The sequence below is a fragment of the Zootoca vivipara genome, chromosome 1 (assembly GCF_963506605.1).
Source record: "Zootoca vivipara chromosome 1, rZooViv1.1, whole genome shotgun sequence".
Classification (NCBI taxonomy): Eukaryota; Metazoa; Chordata; class Lepidosauria; order Squamata; family Lacertidae; genus Zootoca; species Zootoca vivipara.
Genome location: NC_083276.1, coordinates 78,203,245 through 78,222,491, shown reverse-complemented (window position 1 = coordinate 78,222,491; position 19,247 = coordinate 78,203,245). Strand labels below are relative to the sequence as shown.

Genomic DNA, 19,247 nt, shown 5'->3' with positions numbered 1-19,247 from the left:
TTGGGGCGGCAAAGAAAAAGGGAAGTACGGTAGCTGAGGGAATGGCCGCAGCGTGTTCCGTTGCATATCGGCGTCTTCTGAGCCGGGCGGGAACGCGGGCAGGTGAGGTCGCCTTCTATGCAGGTTCTTTCCAGTTGCTATTCCGGGACTGCAGTCTCCGTTGTAAGAAGGGGATGGGCTCTTCTTCCTGCTTGCAACCTCTTCCTAGTTCTTTCCCTGCCTTGCTTCTAAAGTGCTTTTTACCGCGTTCCCTAAATTGCCTAAGTCCCTTTCTGTAGTTGAGTTTTCATGAGCTAATTCAGTTGCTTCCGTTGATAATTTTTAAGAGAGAAGCAGCCCTAACCTTCACCGTTCCTTACTGAAATAGTTTCGTCCGTTCTCAGTCTTCGCATCTTTCCGACCTTACTGGGTGTGTGTAGTGTGTCTATTGGCGTTTTCCAACGTGTGCGTTCAATTGTCTCTCTTTGTTGAGCTTGAGGGTTGTATTATTATTATTATTATGACTTCATCATTGCTCACAACGACTGTGTAATTCCTGTTCTGTAAGGCAGTTACAATAGGGTATCTGGCTATTAAGGAGCCAGGTAAGGTCATTTATCTATCCTGTTAATAGTAGTAATTCAAACAGTTATTGGTTTTGTTTTTGTTTCTTTCTAACATGGAAGTTTTAAAACTTTCAACTCTCAGCTTAATTGAAAATGTATTTGTATAATTGTTATTGCATCTTGAAAAAAACACCTTGAGTGGTTAAGCTAAAAATCACAGGGAAAAGGGTGTTTTTATTTTTAAGATACTTAATAATTTTCTTTAAAACCTGAGGAATCAACATTTGCAAACAAAAGTACCCTACTAACACAAACTACTAGAGAAGAATAAAAATATTAATAGTGATGTTATAATTGAAGGTCTTTTGTGTTATTTCAAATACTTTTTTTCCATTAGTGTTTGAGGGAACACCTCGTGAATTGAAGTGTTAAGCATGTGGACTCATAGGAAAAAAGGATTCTAGGATTTAGCCTTGGAAAACAATATAAAGGCTGTAGCAGACCAGCTGCAGGTGTTTCTAGAGTACAGTGATTATCTGGATCCATTTCAGTCAGGGTTCAGGCCTGGTTTGTGCACTTGGTCACCTTTATTAAGAGAAGAGCAGGTGGAATACAACCCTGTTACTCCTACTTGCCCTTCAAGTGGCTTTTGTTGCTGTTGACTATGGACCAATTACTCAGGGTGGTTATTAGAGACAGTGTATTACAGTGGCATAGCTGCCAAGTTATCCCTTTTTTAAGGGATTTTCCCTTATGCTGAATAGGCTTCCTCGCGAGAAAAGGGAAAACTTGGCAGCTATGTACAGTGGTTTCATTCCTACCAGCATGGTGGAGTCCAGAGAGTAGCATGGGGGAAGGCTTTCTAGCTCACTATTACTTGTGCTACGGAGTTCTGTAGGGTGTTATTTTGAGAACCATCACTGGGCATTTTGGAGTGTAGTGTCAGCAATATGCCCAAGTGACTTTTGTGGCTAGGAGTGCCTTTTACCAGCTTGATCTGGTATGCCAGTTATAGATTTCCCATATTGTTGTCCTTTACTCAGTCACCCCAGAAGTAATGCAATAATTAATTTATTACAAGTATTTTTATACTGCCATTCAATCATATTGCCAGGATAGATTGCAAGAATGAAATAATGAAAATATCAATTCAAATGAAACCTAATAAACTAAAAGGTCACAAGATCATAAAAGCAGCATAAAACAGTCCTCAAGTTAAACCGTTGTGCCCAGCTTATTTCTCAGGTCATAAAGATTAGGTGAAAGTCACTGTTCTAGAAAACACCACCGCATATCCAGGAGCTCCAGAGATCTTTCCTATTCTACGTAGTTCAGGAGGGTTCTGGAAGCTTCTCTGTGTGAAAGAAACAAGCAGAAGGTTCATGATGTTTGGGTTATTCCTTCAGATAAGCTGAGTACAGCTGGTTTAAACTGGTCCTGTTATCTCTGTCAAGGTCATAATAGTAAGGCTAGAAGTAGCCTGGGTTTCATTCTCTCTCTCACTCTCTCTTTATAACTGATGTGATGTTCTGTATATAGTGTTAAGGTTTAGTCTTATGATAAAATATTGTCAGTTTAAGTTAAGTCTGCTGCAACTGGATTTCTTATGGACAGTGCCAATCCTGAATGTATTGGATTTGTGACCATTATGCTCACTTGCCTTCATTAGCAGTAAAGCTCTGCTGGATAAAATGCCTCTGGTCTATTTTTTGGGAATCCTGCAACTATACATTGGAATATATTCTGGATCAATATTGAGTAGAATTTCAATGACATCAGTTTCCCCGTTCTCCTACATCTGCTGGTGGAATCCCACTCCAAATCCAATTCATGCCTGCCTGTTTGCATTATCATATGCATCTCCATAATGTTACTTAATACCTCATACAGGAGGAAACCTGGCATGGCAGGCATGTGGGAGAAAGAATGAGGAGGCCCATGTCCACTATAGGGCCCACCATTGCTGATTCCAGCCTCTCTTCTTTGTTCCACCCCCCCTTTTTTTTGTAGCCCGGTGCAATAGGCTGGGTACCACTCCCCATCCCTCCTGCTGCTCATTGTGACACTGCACACAAACACCCCGAGCACCCTGGTTAGTTTGCAAAGCAGACAGTCAAGTGGTGTATGTGGACTCAGAGGACCCCTCAAATCCTGGTGTTGGCCCAAGCTCTATAAAGGAGCACAATATTCCAGCACGCTGTTGAACAATGCTTAGCCTAAATCTAAGCAGATGTAGCAGGGGGCATTACACACATATTGCACTTAAAACATGCATGCTTATGAATTCAGACACAGGAGGATGGTAAAATTCAAATTTGAACCAACCCAGCATTTTCCGCATAATAATTTGTGAACCTCCTCTATGCCTCTAAACTAAATACAATTCTCATGCACCAGAGGACTGTCTGGATAACCAAGGAAACTTATAGCAAGGTCTACTGGAATGAGAATAAGTTATAGAATAAGAAAGATTAGGATTGTGCTTTTTAAGACTGTAATCTGTTCACCTAATTCTTAACATGGTTCCAAGCGTAAGATCAGCAAGAGATTCTTGGGTTCTCCTGTGTGCTCAATGTGTAGTAACAAAATTATAGGAATTTTTGTGCTACTACAAAAAGCCAAGAACCCACTGGTTATGAAATTTATTGCGTGTATAAGAGTTTGGTAAGTATGCCTTCAAATAAGCAGCCAGAATTCCATAAATAGGGTCACCACTGGTAACGAGAGATTTAATTCTGGCAAATAGCAGGGAATTCCTGCTGTATATTGCACTGCAGGAATGATGTATCTTTTGAAAGCTGCTGCCAACACAGGGAAGTGGAGAGTAACTTCTTCAAAATTCTGCAATGAACCATTAATTTCATGGGTTTAAACACGTATGCATTCAGACACACACAGCTGCTTGTCCCCTTTGGAAAAAAATCTCCTTCCCCGAGTAGGTTCAAAAGTGATCCACTCAAATGCCGTGAAAGCACTGAACCTCACTGATTAATTAGGAACAGTGGTGGGATCTGGAAACCTGTAAAAGCTGATTTCTTCCAGTATTTCGTCTTCCAGTTGCAGCCCCACCTCCACATTGGACTCTCTAGGGCAGCATGCACTGCAACCAACCCTCAGGAGCAGCTTGTCAGAGAGTAAAAGGAGCTGCACCAGGAAGAAGGAGCCATTATAGTATGAGTGTACCCATTTGTGTGTTTCACAATCCAAACCACTGGTTGGCTGCCAAGCAGATGGAAAATTTCTGGAGCCTTACCCCCGGGTGACAGGATTTTAGATCATTAAGAAGGAAATAACTCTGGTAATAACTGCAAATTTGAGGTTTTTTTTGCTTGTAATCAAATGTAAAATGTGCTGATTAGGCTATAGATACTTCATGGACTCTTAAAGCCTAATCCTGTGCAGAGTAAGAAGTGTCCAACTCATTTTGACTTCAGTGATCTTAGGCATGCCAAGTCTTCATAGGATTGAGCCCCCAAGACTAGAACCAGAAGGAAAAGGGGCCTCCAAGGTTTCAATCAAGCAGCTGCTTAAAGGAACTGTTGAAAGTAACTTCCCTCATTAAATAGTCCACATTTTCATGTTCAACCCCTGTAAATAATTACTTAGTGCAGGTTGTCTTTTCCTTGCAAGGAAAGTAAGTCCAGTGCTCTGACTGCAAAATGTGATTAAACTAATAAGCTGTTAGGAATAGCTGCTTCCAAGAATGGATTTTGACTAATCTTGCCATTAATTTGGTCAGGTTAATGGTCATCATTTTTACTCTGCTCTCATTATTTTTGAGGCTTGCTGTCTGCAGTAGAAGGAGTTATGTTTAAACTATTTTTAATTTGATAATTTCCAGCTCACTTAATTTAGAAAAGCTAGCATTGGAGTGCTGGGGCCAAGCTCACGAGGTGGTGGCCTCATATGCCTTCAGGATATTGCCTCATGAAGGCACATGAGGCTGCTACTTTGCTAAAGCTGATCAGGCCTGTGTCTGGTCAGTGCTTGAATGGGAGACCAGCTGGAGACAACATGTACACCACCTTGGCTTCCATGATGGAAGAAAGGTGAGATATAAGTTAAAAGCAGGTTCAGGTGTGAATCTAGTGTGGTTCCTTTGTTTCTAATTCCGTCTTTCTCTTTCAGCCTCTCTGCTATGGTCTGCAGCTCGAAATCAGAGTTCACAAAATACCTCATCACAGCAAAGGTAAGATCTGTTTGTGGCAGAACAGGTGTAATCTTTCACCTCTAGGATCCTGATCTTCCTCTGTTAGAATTATTTTTATAGCATTTTTACTCTGCTGCTCTTCATCTGAAAAGGCTCCTCGAGCTGCTTACAGATATTAATAAGTCAATCCCTGCTCTCAGGCTTACAGTGTAAAAGATCATAGAATCGTAGAGTTGGAAGGAATCCCAAGGGTTCTCTAGTCCAACCTCCTGCAATCCAGGAATCTCAACTAGATCATACGTATCAGATGGCCACCCAACCTCTGCTTAAAAACCTTCAAGGAAGGAGAGTCCACAACCTCCCTAGGGAGACAGTTCCCCTGTCAGACAGGTCTTATAACATGAAAGGAAAAGGGATAATGAAGGGAAGAAGGAGGGAAAGCAAACACTGGCATTAGATCTTGGTTAGAGTTATTGTAATGATCAGCTGGAATGGAAATAGTTCAAGGAGAAGGCAAGGCAAGCATTGTTCTCTCAGCTGAGAGTGGCTCTCTTTCTCTTCTCTCCCTCTGCTGCAGCCTGATGGAATGTTGCTGCAAGATGGGGGAATGTTGAGGGGAAAGGGAAGGCCTGATGGAGCTGGCTTCTCTGAAGAATTCATAGTTGGAGCTTTCAGCAGAGACCCCCCCCCAAAAAAAATAATATCTATCTTTCTGCTTTTAAAACAGTTACCATGTTAGACCTAGGGGCTCCTATAACAATGCTGCACCATAAGGGTGCAGTCTCAGGGACCTCATGTGCATGCATGTTAGTGCCGCACTGGAACTTTGGGAATAAGTTCCCCCCAAACCTCCTTTTTAGGGGAGAGAGCTACACAAAACAAGATAAGTGTTAAAGGAGAACTATGATGCATGCGGAAACTCCATGCTGGACGGTACGCCTCTTCTCGGGTGGCGTAGGCCATGCTGTTCCTTGGCCTGTCATGCAGACAATCAAAGAAACAAAACCTTGTGGATTCACCACGAGCACTGCATAGTTTGCAAGATTTGTATGTGCATTTTTAAGGCTTGGGTGTACACATTGAATGTGTCATACCTGAATAATACCTCTTGCGAGAGCAGCCCTAAGAGGTGCACTCCAGTAGAGGCAACACAAAGGAATTTCATTTAATATTTCCCATCATCCTCAGCTTGGCTCTGTGCCCTGTTTCTTCTTGAACAAGAGGTATTCATCAGTCTTCCATGAATTCTTCCCTTCTCCTTATCAGACTCTTGTATAAAGAGGACTGTCAAGGTAGGGAAAGGTACTCCACCTCGTAATAATCCTAATTGTTTTAGCTAACCTCTTGGCTGAAAGATAGAAAATTAATATTTGTGTGCTTGCTTCTTAGCCTAATCATGTTTCTTCCTACTTTAATGCAGTTCTAAAGAGTAACACGAAATAGACCCTAACTCCTCGAGATTTTGAACTTGCTTGCAGCTTCGGAGTACCTGGTATAAAAGAGACACAACTCCCAAAAAAGTTGCAGTGCTCCAAAGCATCACCAGTTGCATAAAGTTGCTTTAGAGAGAGCATTCATGATCATCATTATCACATGACAAAATTGGTTGGCAACTAAGCTGTGAACAGCACGCGGAGATAAGGGGGAAAGCCAGTACTCTGCAGCCTGTGCCTCTCCCATACCTGTGCATCATGAGTTCGACTAGTACAGAATGTAATGCAACCAAGGACAGGAAAACCAAGAGGGGCAGTCGCAACACCTCAGCAAGACCTCGTAATGCTCTGGACAAGATGATGGTGGGAACTGCTTCTGAACCCTGTATCCCTTCTTCCTCCTCCTCCTCCTCCTCCTCTTCTTTGCCTTCTACTTCCTCCCTGGCATTACCTTTACAAACTGCCCTTGCTGGCTCCCCTCCTGTTGCAGGCCCGAGTTTTATGGAACAAACTACTCCTTTGAGTGGTAGCAAAGGAACTGAGCAGCAGGACATTCAGAGAAAGTATGGTGGAGACAAGACTCACTCTATGCAAACGCGTAATCAAAGGAAAATAGCTGCTGCAGCTGCACAATTAGAGCCACTCAGACTTGATGATAGAAGTGTTGATGAGGAAGTAGTTGACCTCACTTGTGAAACTTCAGAACCTATAGTTGTTGATCTTACACATAACGATTCTGTTGTGGTTGTTGAAGAGAGTGGACAGCAGCCCAATAGAGAGTTCAGACGTCAACCATTGTCTGACAGCCTTATATTAAGTAGTGATGATGATGATGATAGCGGACACACAGAGAGTGATGCTCTTGCCACTAGAAAGCTGCCCAGAGAAGTGGGAAGGGAGGAATTTGCAAGTTCAAGATCCTCAGGCACTGTGAGTTGTCCAATTTGCATAGAGAGCTATGCAGAGATTGTGCAAAGCGGGCGGCTTATAGTGTCAACAAAATGTGGCCACATCTTCTGTAGTCTGTGCCTCAGCAATTCTCTTGGGCATGCAAATTTTTGCCCAACTTGTAGGAGGGAACTCACTCCAAAGGAGTATCATCCAATTTATATATGAAGACCTGAGTGTCCCTGAACACAGTCTAATGTGGCCTTCATAAACATGAGTGAACTCCAAAGAACACACAATGTATACATGACAGTTAGCAATTTCACTTTTTTCCAATTGGCCTCCTCATAGTCCAGTTGTACTGTTTAAGCTTCATTTTGCTTTAAGGTTTTTGCAGCTCACATTTTTTGAGGTCTGTAGAAGTTTGAAGAACAGCTTGGAGGATATGTCTGCTGTTGGCACGTTGCTTTGTGCAGATATCTCATTTCAGTTCTTCTAGTTCTGTTGCTGCTTTGAGAAAAGATTGTTATCTAGTGAACTCATTTATTCAAGATTAGGCCGTTCGTAGTCGTCTATGATAATACAACCTGCAGCTTCTTTTTGCAATTTGCCTTGTAAAAAACTAAAGCCCGTTCCATATCTACTTGTTTTCTAGTGGCAAACATCTCTTTCTGTTGATATAGCCCCAATAAAGATCCATGAACAGACCAAGATTTATAAAACACTGTGGCTCATTTCTAACACTGCATGCATAAATGACTTATTACAAATAACTTTTGGTGGTCCGAGTCTTCTCTTTAATAGAATACAGCCATAATGTTAGATCTGAACAGCTTTTTCTGTCCACACATATGCTTATGGAGGAATTTTGCCAATGTTGCCACTTGAGGCAGAATCAAATCGATATGAGCTAAGCTATTTATGTGAAACACTCCTCAAATGGTTGGAAGAGGATAAAGTAATGATCTGCTTCTCATAAATGGTTTGCTGTGGGAAATCTGCATCCATAGGCACATGTTTCAAGCAGCAAGCATGTAAGACTTGAACTGCACATGGTAAAGTCAACTTGAGTTGCGGTAACTCACTTTCTTAGCCCTGTTATGTATTCATAGTAGAACTATGAATGGCTTGACTTGTTGAACTTTTAGCTGCTGCTGTACTAACAGGTCAAATTGCTTTTAAAGGTTTTATGTTGCTAACTCTTAAATTAAAGGCTTTCTCTTCAATGTATGCCACCCAATCTTCAGTTGGTAGAAAACATGGGATATCCAGATTATCAGCAGCATCTCACCAGGCCTTAATCTGCAAGGTATATGGGCTGCTGTGAGTCTCATAATATTTTTCCCATATTTCTTTTTTACTGTATTAGATTTTAAATGAGTCTCATAACATAATGAAACTTCACCCATTACATTTTGGAGAGCCAGTGTTATGCTTCCAGTTCAGCATTAGATTGAACACCTTTTTAAAAGGGGATGTTTCCTTAGTCTCCCTGTAGCCTGCTGTAGGGGCATAGCTGCACACACCCCCATATTAGACTTTCACATAGCCTGTCAATCATGTGGAACGGTTAGGACTTCCACAGATTGAATTGTCTCCCTGAATGTGGGTGGGCTGTGGGGATCAAATACTCTCTCTGCAAATGCATGTGGTGTTACCAAAACCTATATGCAGCCCCCAGCTTTCGAATGGAGGTTAAGTAGGTTGCTAAGTGGACTGTCACTTGCATTCATCCCTACCATCATAACTTCTGTTTGCACAGACACTCTTATTAAAGAACAAATTACACTTTGCCCAGGGACAGACCTTGGTAATCTGGTGCCTTGGGGGGGTCCAAAATTTGACACACACCCTGCCCTCGCGGTGCCTTCCGAAAGCCAGGTAAGGGAGGTGTCAGGCTTTGGGAAGGATGCACAAAGCTCTGGCAGGCTCCTAGAGCTCTCCCACCTCATTCCCAAAGCTGGGAACATGCTAACTAGGCTTTGGGAAGGAGGCAGGACGGCTCCCTTTTGGCCCCCACATCCTCTGCAGGGGAACTGGTTCACTGTCCTAAATCCACCTCTGTCTCGTGTATCATTCACCAATAAGGCATTTTACCCATTGGAGAAAGTTGCAGAATGTATTTTTGAGGTCACTTATTTGAGTCGTGATGGGAAAAACTTAATTCCTGTGCAGAATCCTAAATGTGTACCAAACTGGAGGGGTACAGCAATCGCTACTGTTGGCCAATGCTGTATGGAACCTAACACTTCACCAATCTAGTCTTTGCATAAAAGTTTTAGCAAAACTATGTGTTAGGGTGCCTCAACCTCTTACACGGTTTCCTGAATCCTTGCAGTGAAAGGGTGTTTTTTTGGGGGGGGGGTTTATATAGTCGCAGTTGAAAAACTGCACCCAAGTTAGCAAAATGCAGCAACAAAAACTACATCTGCATAATGGTATAATGGTTCTTGCATAATGGTTCCTGCATAATGGTTCTTAATGGTAGGCAGCAATTGCCATGTGACACCATGACAAGAATAGAAGAATATTTAGCAAGTGAGTCAGCACTTAAAACTATCATATTCAGATGGGTTATTACATGCTGTTGTTTGACTAGAGACTGGACAACTCCCCCACAGGACACTACACTATTACTTTTGTGGTATATAAATACAGTGGTGCCTCGACTTAGTAATTTAATCCGTTCCGAAGGCACCTTCGTAGGTCAAAAAAATTGTAAGTCGAAAAGCGCCATTTGAAACGCAATTTCCCATAGGAATGCATTGGAAATGAAAAAATTCGTAAGTCGAAGCAACCCCATCTAAAAATTTGTAAGTCGAAAAAACCCTATCTAAAACCGCCGCAGTTTCCGTTCGGATGTCGAGAAATTCGTAAGCGTGCGGCCATTTGCCCCATTCGTAAGTCAAAAAATTTGGTTGTCGAGTCGTTCATAAGTCAAGGTACCACTGTAAAGCCATAGGCTATGCTAATAACGGATGGAATAATTGACTGAATTCTCTGTTAGGTTTTGTGATCTCTGCCATTTCTCAAGGACAAGGTCACAGACATCTGAATACAATTTACCTGCATTTAAAAAGAAATGAGTTCTTAAAGGACTGTCAGTTTTTATGTGTGGTTTTCATTTGGTGATGTATATATAATTAATGTTTGTGAGGTGTCATCGTCCCGCCCCCCAGTATTCGTAAAAGAATTTTTGGTAGATTGTACTTTATTTTCACAGCAAAAAAAGTAATCTGAGTACTCCAGTAGTCTTTTAAATTAAATTAAATTATGCTACTCTAATTTCTTTCAAATACTAATTCTTTAGCATTCCTAGTATTAATTAACCCCCTCTTTTTATCTTATTGCTCATTTTTCATTTTTGCCTACTGTATGTATCTTAGCAGAAGCAGCTCAAGACCCATAGGTGGTTCATGCATAGGGGAAAATATTCTGTTTCCTGCTTAAGCTTATTATTAGCAGGTGAGATCTTTAGACCGGATTTCTTAACTGGCATTGTTCTCTGCCATCTTTAGCAAGTGAGAATATGTGTTGTTGGGTTCTTGCTCCTCATGAGTTCTGAAACTTTTGATCTACAGAACCAAACAATACAGTTCCAAAGTTTTGAAGGTAGCACTTATTTATATGGAGATGTAGATTTCCAGAGTTTGTGTGAACCTGAAGGAATTTACACTCTTTGACAGAATGCTGATGGAAACCAAAGGGAATGCATATTTGAGTTGTCATTCGTCAGTTTTATGCCAGCACCCTAGGGTTTCTTGCCAGGCATTGCATCTCCAGAAAATGTGTGCTGTCGAAAGCTGTCAGTGTACTAGAATTTTTAGGTAAGCTAAAGTGCAGCTAGTTTCTGGGAAAACCAATTCAGTTTGGAAAAACTGACAGCCAGTTGCCTAGGTAGTTTAAGCAGTTAGTTATTTGACACCTGCCCTTCAACATGAGGTTCAAGGGTGTGGGTTGCAACAATTTCAAATACAATATTAAAAACCATTAAAACACATCACGATCAAAAGAATATGGAAGATGCTATGAAATTTCATTATTAAGAGTGAGCACCCTTGGGAAAATTTATTGTACTGACATAGGGGCGCAGCATTCTTTCTAAATGTGTGCAACGACTGTTCACAGGAGTACAACTTACAGTGTTAAGGGGAAAGCCATATAGAGAAGGGAGGAGGTATATGCAAATATGTGGAAGGTGTCTAACCTCTGGATTTCACTGCATGAACTGTATAAAGTCTTAGGTAAGTCAAGAGATGGCTTAATCCTGTCTTCCAAAAACCAGTACATGACTGCCTGCAGAGCCTTCCTCAGCCAGCTCCATAGATGGGTTTACAGTCAGTGGCAAAGTGCCCCCTCTGCCCGCCCGCTTGGCTTGTTCAAGATAAAGCTGGCCTCCCTTTTTACTTGCTCCTAGTACCTAGCCAAGTAACCAGTTAATATTCTATTATTCACACAAAAATCTTGAGCATCACAGGGATGGTGTATCTGGTGCTGAACACTTCTTGCCTTAACAGATTAAAAAACAACAGCAGCTCTTCGTATTCAACGTTCCATGTTCCCTTGCTTAGTTAATTTAGTTCACTTTTCTGCATAAACAAAAAAACACTTTGCATCTTAAACAAAAATCCTATCAGGATTCCAATACTGTAGTAACCAGTTTTGAAAGGGGTGACCCAAACCCAGTGAATCTATTTTTGCTTGTGCTAGAATGCTTTGCTGAACTTCCTTAATCACGGTGAGTGCAAGGGTGTGCATAAATTATGTTGTAATTATGCATTCACAAATCATCAACTTTCTGACTTGTGGTTGTAGGGTTTGGCCTGTTTGTCCAATATAGAGAGCTGAAGGGCACCGTTGGCATTTGATGGCATACACAATATAGCTCTCTATATTGGACAAACAGGCCAAACCCTACGCCAAAGGATAAATGGTCATAAATCTGACATCAGGAATCGCAAGACAGAGAAACCAGTAGGAGAACACTTCAATCTCCCAGGACATTCTATACAAGATCTCAAAGTAGCTGTTTTATTACAGAAGAATTCAGAAACAGACTGGAAAGAGAAGTTGCTGAATTGCAATTCATTACCAAGCTTAAAACCATGGAGAGACCTGGTCTGAATAAGGACATTGGATTCTTATCTCATACATGATAAAGCTTTTTTTAGCACCTCACCCCTTGCTTTTTCCTTCAAGACCAATTGCAGTCATTAACAGTAATTAACTGTCATCAACAGCTTTACCGCTCCTATCAGCCTATCACCCATTCCCACCACCCTTCTGAGTAATACCCCTCCCCACCCTCTGACTATACATAAGGGTATGGTGACTTCTGTTTCAGTGTATCTGAAGAAGTGGTCTCTAAGGTGCTACTGAAAGGATTTTTTTATTTTTGTTTTGAGAAGGAAGCTGACAGGCAGTGCTACCTTCTGGTCCTTTTATAAGTAAGAAGGCAGGTAGGGTGGGTGCTGGCTGTGAGTAGAACCAAGTACGGTAAGTGAGGCAGCTCTCCAATTGTCCTAATAGACCAACCTCCGCTGGTTCCAAGTTTCCAGTGGAATTGTAGCACTTGTGCATTGATTTCTGATGGTTTGCAAAATAACTGGCTTACACCCGCATGTTTCCAAACTCCAATTCCATGGACACATGCCTCAAGTAAGATCTCCCTGCCCAGCATTCTGTTCTCACAGGGGCCAACAGATGCCTAAGGGAAGTCCACAAGCAAGACATGAGTGCATTAGCACTCTCCTGTTCATGATCCTCATTCACTTGTTCTGCACAGCCAACATTTTGCCATCAGGGCTGTTTGCACCACCTGGTTTTTTTAAAAAGGAAAATGCCTCTGGTTTCACACCAACCCAAGCTTTGGATCTCTGTCCCTCAGTTCTCACTTTGTCATTGCTTCTTATACCCAACTTCCCCATCACGTTCTGAACCTTTTTGGCTGAACTACTCTTACTGATTCCTGACTTTTGGGAGCAGCCATGAAATTGGCTAGATGGACAGAAAACACGTCTATTTCATAGAAAGATTCTGTAACAGGACAGAACCTATCTCTAGTTGTGGTTCACACTGTTAAAAGATATGAAGGAAAAAGTTTTGGGAAACAAGATGACAAGGGCTCTTGGGCTAAGATTGTTTTTGTTTTCTCTCTGTGGTATTGTTTCCAAGAGAAAGCCATTTTCTTCCTTATTTAGGGACGATATTTGAAATACCCTTATAGGTTCAAGAGCTTGGCTATTATATTCATCAAAGTATATTCTTATTTCGCAGACTCCTTCCAAAAACATCCTTAACTTCTCCCCCATATCCTGAAATCAAACTCCCTGATCCTCTAGAAGAGGCAGAACACCACAGAGGTAAATACACGTAGCAACCAAAAGCAAAGGGTATGGCTGTACCTATTTGCTGGTTTTGTTTTGTTTTGTTTTCTCATTGTCTTCATTCCCCCCCCCCTGTTTTGCATTTTTACCGTTTGCATGCCTAAAGAGCATTGGCTTTAAGAAAAATTGAAGCAAATCAATGCAGTGTCGGGGACTGGCAAGGGTCCGAGGAGTGTGTGGCGGAGACCGTGGGGCCAGAGTCAGATCCAGTGGAAGAGGGCAATGATTTATGAGAGTTGGTGCCTCCTGCAAGGCAGGAGCTGGAAGAATGGGGAGAATTCGAGCAGTCAGAGATAGCGAGGAGGTACAGGATGTGGGGAAAGAGCCAGGGCTGGAAGAAGAGCAGAATCCCCTCTGTCGTCTTCTCCGTTATCCTCCAGCACCAGGAGGGGCTTGGAGAGGTAGGCAAAGCAACAACTTCCATGTAGGAGAAGCCACAGATTGCTTGCACGCATTCCATCAGGTGAGGGTACTTAAGGTTGGGTGAAGCCATGGTCACACTGCTGCTCCAACAGTCCTGCTCTGAGCACAAGTCTGGGGAGGGAGGCCAGCTACTTAGTCGCCAGAAGCGTGTGTGCATTTTGTGCACCTTAGGAGCTACTGCAAGTGTTTGTTTTGTCAAGAAAGAATTAAACTACCAGCCACTTGTCCTCTTTGGGCTGGGTTGTGCTCACGACATGCAGTAAGAGATAAAAGACCATGTGGACTGCCGTACACAAAGTAAGACCATTGGTCCATCTAGCTCAGTTTTGTCTACAGCAGGGTTTCCCAAACTTGGGTCTCCAGCTGTTTGCCCTACAATGTCCATCATCCCTGACCTGCTAGCTAGGGATGATGGGAGTTGTAGTAAGCAATTGGGGCAGAAGGAATGGAAGTATAGAGAATATGACCGTGAAGTTCATAACCTGTGGGTGGCAATGGCTATTATAAAGCATGATTATTGGTGAGATGGACAACAAAATAAATGTTCAGCCCTGGAACTGCTCATTGCAGACCAGAGTAGCCACTGAGTATACAAAAGGTTTAACTTCAGTGAATCTTCACTGCAACTTAGGCCTTAGAACCAGTTTTTGTAGTTGTTGGACAATGAGGAATCCGATGTGGATTATTACATGATTGTGAAAGAACTATTTGCTTTATCGAAAGCTAGTATCACGCACACATACCCACACAAAATTCCCACCTCATTTATTCACTAACTTAACATTTTTATCCAGAGATTGTTCAAAAAGTAAATGAACTAATTGCCACGGGACAATATGGAAGACTGTTTGCAGTTGTTCACTTCGCCGCCAGACAGTGGAAAGTAACCAGTGAAGACTTGATTTTACTTAATAATGATATACCAGCTGAATGTGGAGACAGAATCCGAATGGAAAAGGTAAGCTTTATATTAGCAATTGCTTCATCCTATATTAGACATATTTCATCGGTGTCCTCATATTTTAAAGTGATTGGATCCCCTATGTTATTAGGTGGGTGTCAAATATGATGTTAAATATCACATCACTAAGAATGTTTGGGCTGATTCAGACAAGCAATGCTAATTTTTTCCATCTTTTGCCTGTAAATTTGGGCATGGAGAAAATTTAGTGGGAGCCAGCTGCTTATATGGGGACAAGGAGGTAAAGGGACCCCTGACAGTTAGGTCCAGTTGCGGACGACTCTGGGGTTGCAGCGCTCATCTCGCTTTATTGGCCGAGGGAGTCGGTGTACAGCTTCCAGGTCATGTGGCCAGCATGACTAAGCTGCTTCTGGCAAACCAGAGCAGCACACAGAAATGCCGTTTACCTTCCCACCGGAGCAGTACCTACTTATCTACTTGCACTTTGACGTGCTTTCAAACTGCTATGTTGGCAGGAGCTGAGACCGAGCAACGGGAGCTCACCCCATCATGGGGATTCGAACGGCAAGCCTAGGCTCTGTGGTTTACACCACAGCGCCACCCGTGTCCCTTTTGCCCCTGACTGTAGTAGCTTGGGAAAAAAGGACAGCTGTGATCCCAGAAATGGCTGCACCTGTCCCCATGTAAGCAAATGATTAACAATAAAATTTCTCCATGCACACACAACACTAGTTTGTGTGCTCAGCCCATGTTCTGTCTTCACAACAATGAAATGTCTAGAAATATTAAAGTGGTGAATATTAAAGTGGTGAACACCCTTGTCTTGTTAGTGCTTTGATCGTTACTTTCATCTATTCTTGTACCAGCTGGTTGACCTTCATAGGCTCCTTTAACCTGTTGCTGTGGAGGGAGGGGTGTTGTTTTTAACTAATTAGTGCTTCACAGGCACTGGCATCTTGGACATTATATGAAAAGCAAAATTTCAGATTCAGGGTTTCCAATCCCCAGAATTAAATTTACGATGGTACTAGAAAATCACACACACACCATTTGTATTTTGGGAATTAGTATCATCTTGCTCTTCTCTTTCCATATTTGCACTTAACAAGCATTAATGCTACGTAGTAAACTTTATGGCTCTCTCCTATGCTCACTGAAAAGAGATGCTGTAATTCTTATTACTAGGAAATGACCTTCCTTGCCGCAGAATAGAATTGTAGACACAGGTATCAGCTGATCTTTGATTTTACTTTCATTATTTTTTGGGAGGAGGGAAAAACCAAATATCCTGTGAATTTTCATGCATACCAGAGGGGTTCATTTGCCTAATTCAAACCAAACCAGTCCAATGTCATTCTCTTAGATACTGCTCATAAGCATGCTACCCTTGAACATGTTTTGAGACTGCTAACGCTGACTGCTTTGTTGTTGTCCAGATATGGCACACTTACATGTTGACAAAGGCACCTGCTCTGATTTGTAAGCAGGACTGGCATTCACATGGGAATGATGGGGGTGGGTGGGGGTGGAGTATCCTTCAGTATCTAACCTAATCCACTTTTAACACTAACTCGGCCTGTTTAATCAAAGACATAGATAAAATACCACAAGTTGCCATGAAATGAAGTTGTGTTTAGTTCATCAGCATGCATAGTCTAGTGAGGTGCCCTGTTATGGAATAATTTAGCAAGAGAAAAAATACTTCCCACAAACCTAGTTCTCTGGTTTCATTTCAGAGAGGCCTCCCTGGGGATTGTGCTCCTCTCAACCACATGCCACATCCATATGTGAAACGGATCAGGTGTTTGCAGAAAGCTGACAGCTGGGAGTGCTAAAATTTAGATCAGGGTGAAAACGTCAGGCTTTCATGTTTTAAGCTTCCAGTAACTCCTAACCACAATCCTGTCAGGATAGAGCACTGAACTAGAACTTAAGACGTTCCCAATTATCAGCTGTGTGCAGCTTCACAGAGCTTCACTGGCTTGTTAGAGAGGTGGGCAAATGTTTTTGAAAGGCAGTTAACACACAATATTGAAGTTCCCTGCATCAGGGTGCTACCTGCTTTCTCGAGGTTACCAGCTCTGAACCCCAAAAGCTGCTGCAGATCTGTGAGTTTTCAATGGTGGAACCACGACGGGAAAACTTTACCCTCTCCTTTTGCAATGTGTGGCTGTTCCTACAGCAGCTAAAGAAATCACTTCATGTGCAAAAACAGCTATTCTGTTACTTTCCCTTCCTGTCTCACCATTTCACAAAAGCTAATGATGATGTCTTTTGTTCGAAGTGAAGACGGATTTTAGTGTATGGTCTAGGCAGGTGCCAAAAACACAGTTCTCACCAAAGACAGTATTTATTGGTTAGGCTAGGACCTGCCCTTCCTTAGTCAGCTATAAGCTGTGGCTAGAAAACTTCATTGCAAATGTAAAGCTCCTTTTTCCCTCAAGTACATTGACAACATTCTGATAGTGTTATTACAGTCATGTGGTGACGAATATGAATTATTTAATCTTGTCCAGGTATTGCTGGTTGGTGCAGATGACTTCACCCTGCTGGGAAAGCCATTGCTGGGGTAAGGCATACTTTAGAATAATTCTCTCTTGAGGTCAGCTGCCACCTTTATTAAAATGTTTTCAGGACAGGTGCAATTAAGGCAATAATAACAACAGAACCCCACAATAAAAACCCCTAAACAATACCCCAACCCAAGAGTTCACCTGCTTCAGCTTTTGTAGTTGGAGTCAGTCAGGGCTCTGCCCTCCCAGGCTGGGTGTAAAAGGCCTGCAAGGCAAGGAGCCGGTCTTCCAGGACTCACAGCCAAGATGGTCTTGTAATGGTGGGGGAGGCAATTGTTAAATGTTTGAGGCCACTGTGACACATGGTATTCTCCCCACCCTGATTTTGGGTTTTTTAGCCTTTGACAAAAGCAACCGTAAACAGCTCCAAACATAATTATGCCTGGGATCTATTCTGTGATGTGGAAAAAACTAGAGATGTAGCCCAAAATGGACCCATAGCCTTCACGTCTGCTTTTTTCTTTTCTTTTCTCTTTCTACTTTACCAGCCCTCGTTTGATTAGAATAAAATGTATAATGTTTTCCTCTTTACTATAAAGGAAGGATCTAGTCCGTGTGGATGCAACTGTCATTGAGAAGACAGAGTCTTGGCCAAAAATACGTATGATAATCCGTCGAAAGGTTAATTACAAGAAAAAAACAAGTAAGATGAAAAATATACATAAGCCCTTCTCTATCAAGCTGCAGAATGCTGTGATGGCATCTAAGCTGGTGTTATGTCTAGGATAAAAGAATGCAGTGTCCTATGTGTCCATAGAATAGCTAGGATGGTGTTCCATCAGTTAGAACCTTTTCTTTTTGCTGGTCAGTTACAGTGGTACCTCTACTTATGAATTTAATGCATTCCGAACGCACATTCGTAAGTAGAAAAAAATTGTAAGTCGAATCCCATAGGAATGCATTGGGAGAAAAAATTCGTAAGTAGAAAAAATCCTATCTAAACAGCATCCAAGATGGCGGACGGAGCTCCATTCGTAAGTAGAAACACATAGCTGCCAAGTTTTCCCCTTTCTCACGAGGAAGCCTATTCAGCATAAAGGAAAATCCCTTTAAAAAAGGGATAACTTGGCAGCTATGAAGTAGAAACATTTGTAAGTAGAGTTATTCGTAAGTAGAGGTACCACTGTATTCTGGTTTAGCTTTCACTCTCCATATCTTGCCTGTGAAGCCAAAGATGTTAACAAGCTGAAACAACATCTTTAGCCCAATCTTAATTAGCATGCTTAGTAAGGAACAAATGACAGCTTATTCCTCAGTGCCTCTGGCAGAAACCTTTAAGATGTATGCGATGAGTCGAAATTGAAACCTGAATAGATTTGAAGGTGGTTCTCTTTGTCTTGGATTATTTGACTCTTTTTGTTAACATACTTAGGTAATTGAACTCCAAGGCTGTTCTCTGATCTGTGTTTTTCCATTCTCTTTCAGTTTTAATTCAGCCACAAACTGTTCTCCGGATAAACAGCATTGAAATTGCTCCTGTTCTGTCATGACGAATTCTTAGGCTTGCGGTTTCAGGGTGATACGAAAGCTGAAAAATATTTCAGTTGCATTTTGTTGTTGTCAATAAAGAAAACTATTATGAAATAACTTTTGTTCAAATATGATTTCTAACTTGATATTGATTATTGTGAAACTACTGTCTTGTGAAATTGGTGGTTAAGGAATGATTGACAAGATACCCCCTGCCCCATGTGTGGTGGGGTTGGCTGATTTGCTTCATGCTGGCTGCCTGAGACTGGTGATGGTTTGATTTTTCCACATGACCCATTTCATGTTAAAACCTCTACCTGTAGTTTAAATATCAGAATGAGTTCCCATAACATATCAGTGAACTGAAGAAGATGTCTCACAAGCAAACATATTCTTAACTTGTTAACATGGTTGATATTATCTGTGCTGCAACAATCACCTCTGATTCAGCTCATGC

General features: G+C 41.8%; 2 protein-coding genes across 3 annotated transcripts; both read left to right on the top strand.

The window, feature by feature from the left end:
- Positions 1–7: 7 nt before the first annotated feature.
- MRPL21 (mitochondrial ribosomal protein L21) lies at positions 8–18,907 on the top strand. The gene is made up of 7 exons (XM_035122764.2): positions 8–102; positions 4,674–4,734; positions 13,293–13,378; positions 14,620–14,783; positions 17,264–17,316; positions 17,860–17,963; positions 18,746–18,907. The coding sequence occupies exons 1-7, from the start codon at positions 42–44 to the stop codon at positions 18,808–18,810; spliced, it is 594 nt and encodes a 197-aa protein (XP_034978655.1). The 5' UTR covers positions 8–41; the 3' UTR covers positions 18,811–18,907.
- LOC118088731 (E3 ubiquitin-protein ligase RNF4-like) lies at positions 29–13,378 on the top strand. Of its 2 annotated transcripts, XM_035122740.2 has the most exons (5): positions 29–102; positions 4,674–4,734; positions 5,884–5,987; positions 6,116–10,481; positions 13,293–13,378. In XM_035122740.2, exon 4 carries the CDS (start codon positions 6,387–6,389, stop codon positions 7,242–7,244), a length of 858 nt encoding a protein of 285 aa, XP_034978631.1. In that variant the 5' UTR covers positions 29–102; positions 4,674–4,734; positions 5,884–5,987; positions 6,116–6,386; the 3' UTR covers positions 7,245–10,481; positions 13,293–13,378. The 2 variants fall into 2 exon arrangements, with proteins under 2 accessions (XP_034978631.1, XP_060132686.1); XM_060276703.1 differs by lacking the exons at positions 29–102; positions 5,884–5,987.
- Positions 18,908–19,247: the final 340 nt, after the last annotated feature.

Excerpts from the sequence above, each read along its gene's own strand:
- LOC118088731 (XM_035122740.2), top strand. The coding sequence starts at position 6,387 with ATGAGTTCGACTAGTACAGAATGTAATGCAACCAAGGACAGGAAAACC.
- MRPL21 (XM_035122764.2), top strand. The coding sequence starts at position 42 with ATGGCCGCAGCGTGTTCCGTTGCATATCGGCGTCTTCTGAGCCGGGCG. Across the intron at positions 4,735-13,292 it reads AATACCTCATCACAGCAAAG|ACTCCTTCCAAAAACATCCT; the intron begins GTAAGATCTGTT and ends CTTATTTCGCAG. Across the intron at positions 14,784-17,263 it reads ACAGAATCCGAATGGAAAAG|GTATTGCTGGTTGGTGCAGA; the intron begins GTAAGCTTTATA and ends AATCTTGTCCAG.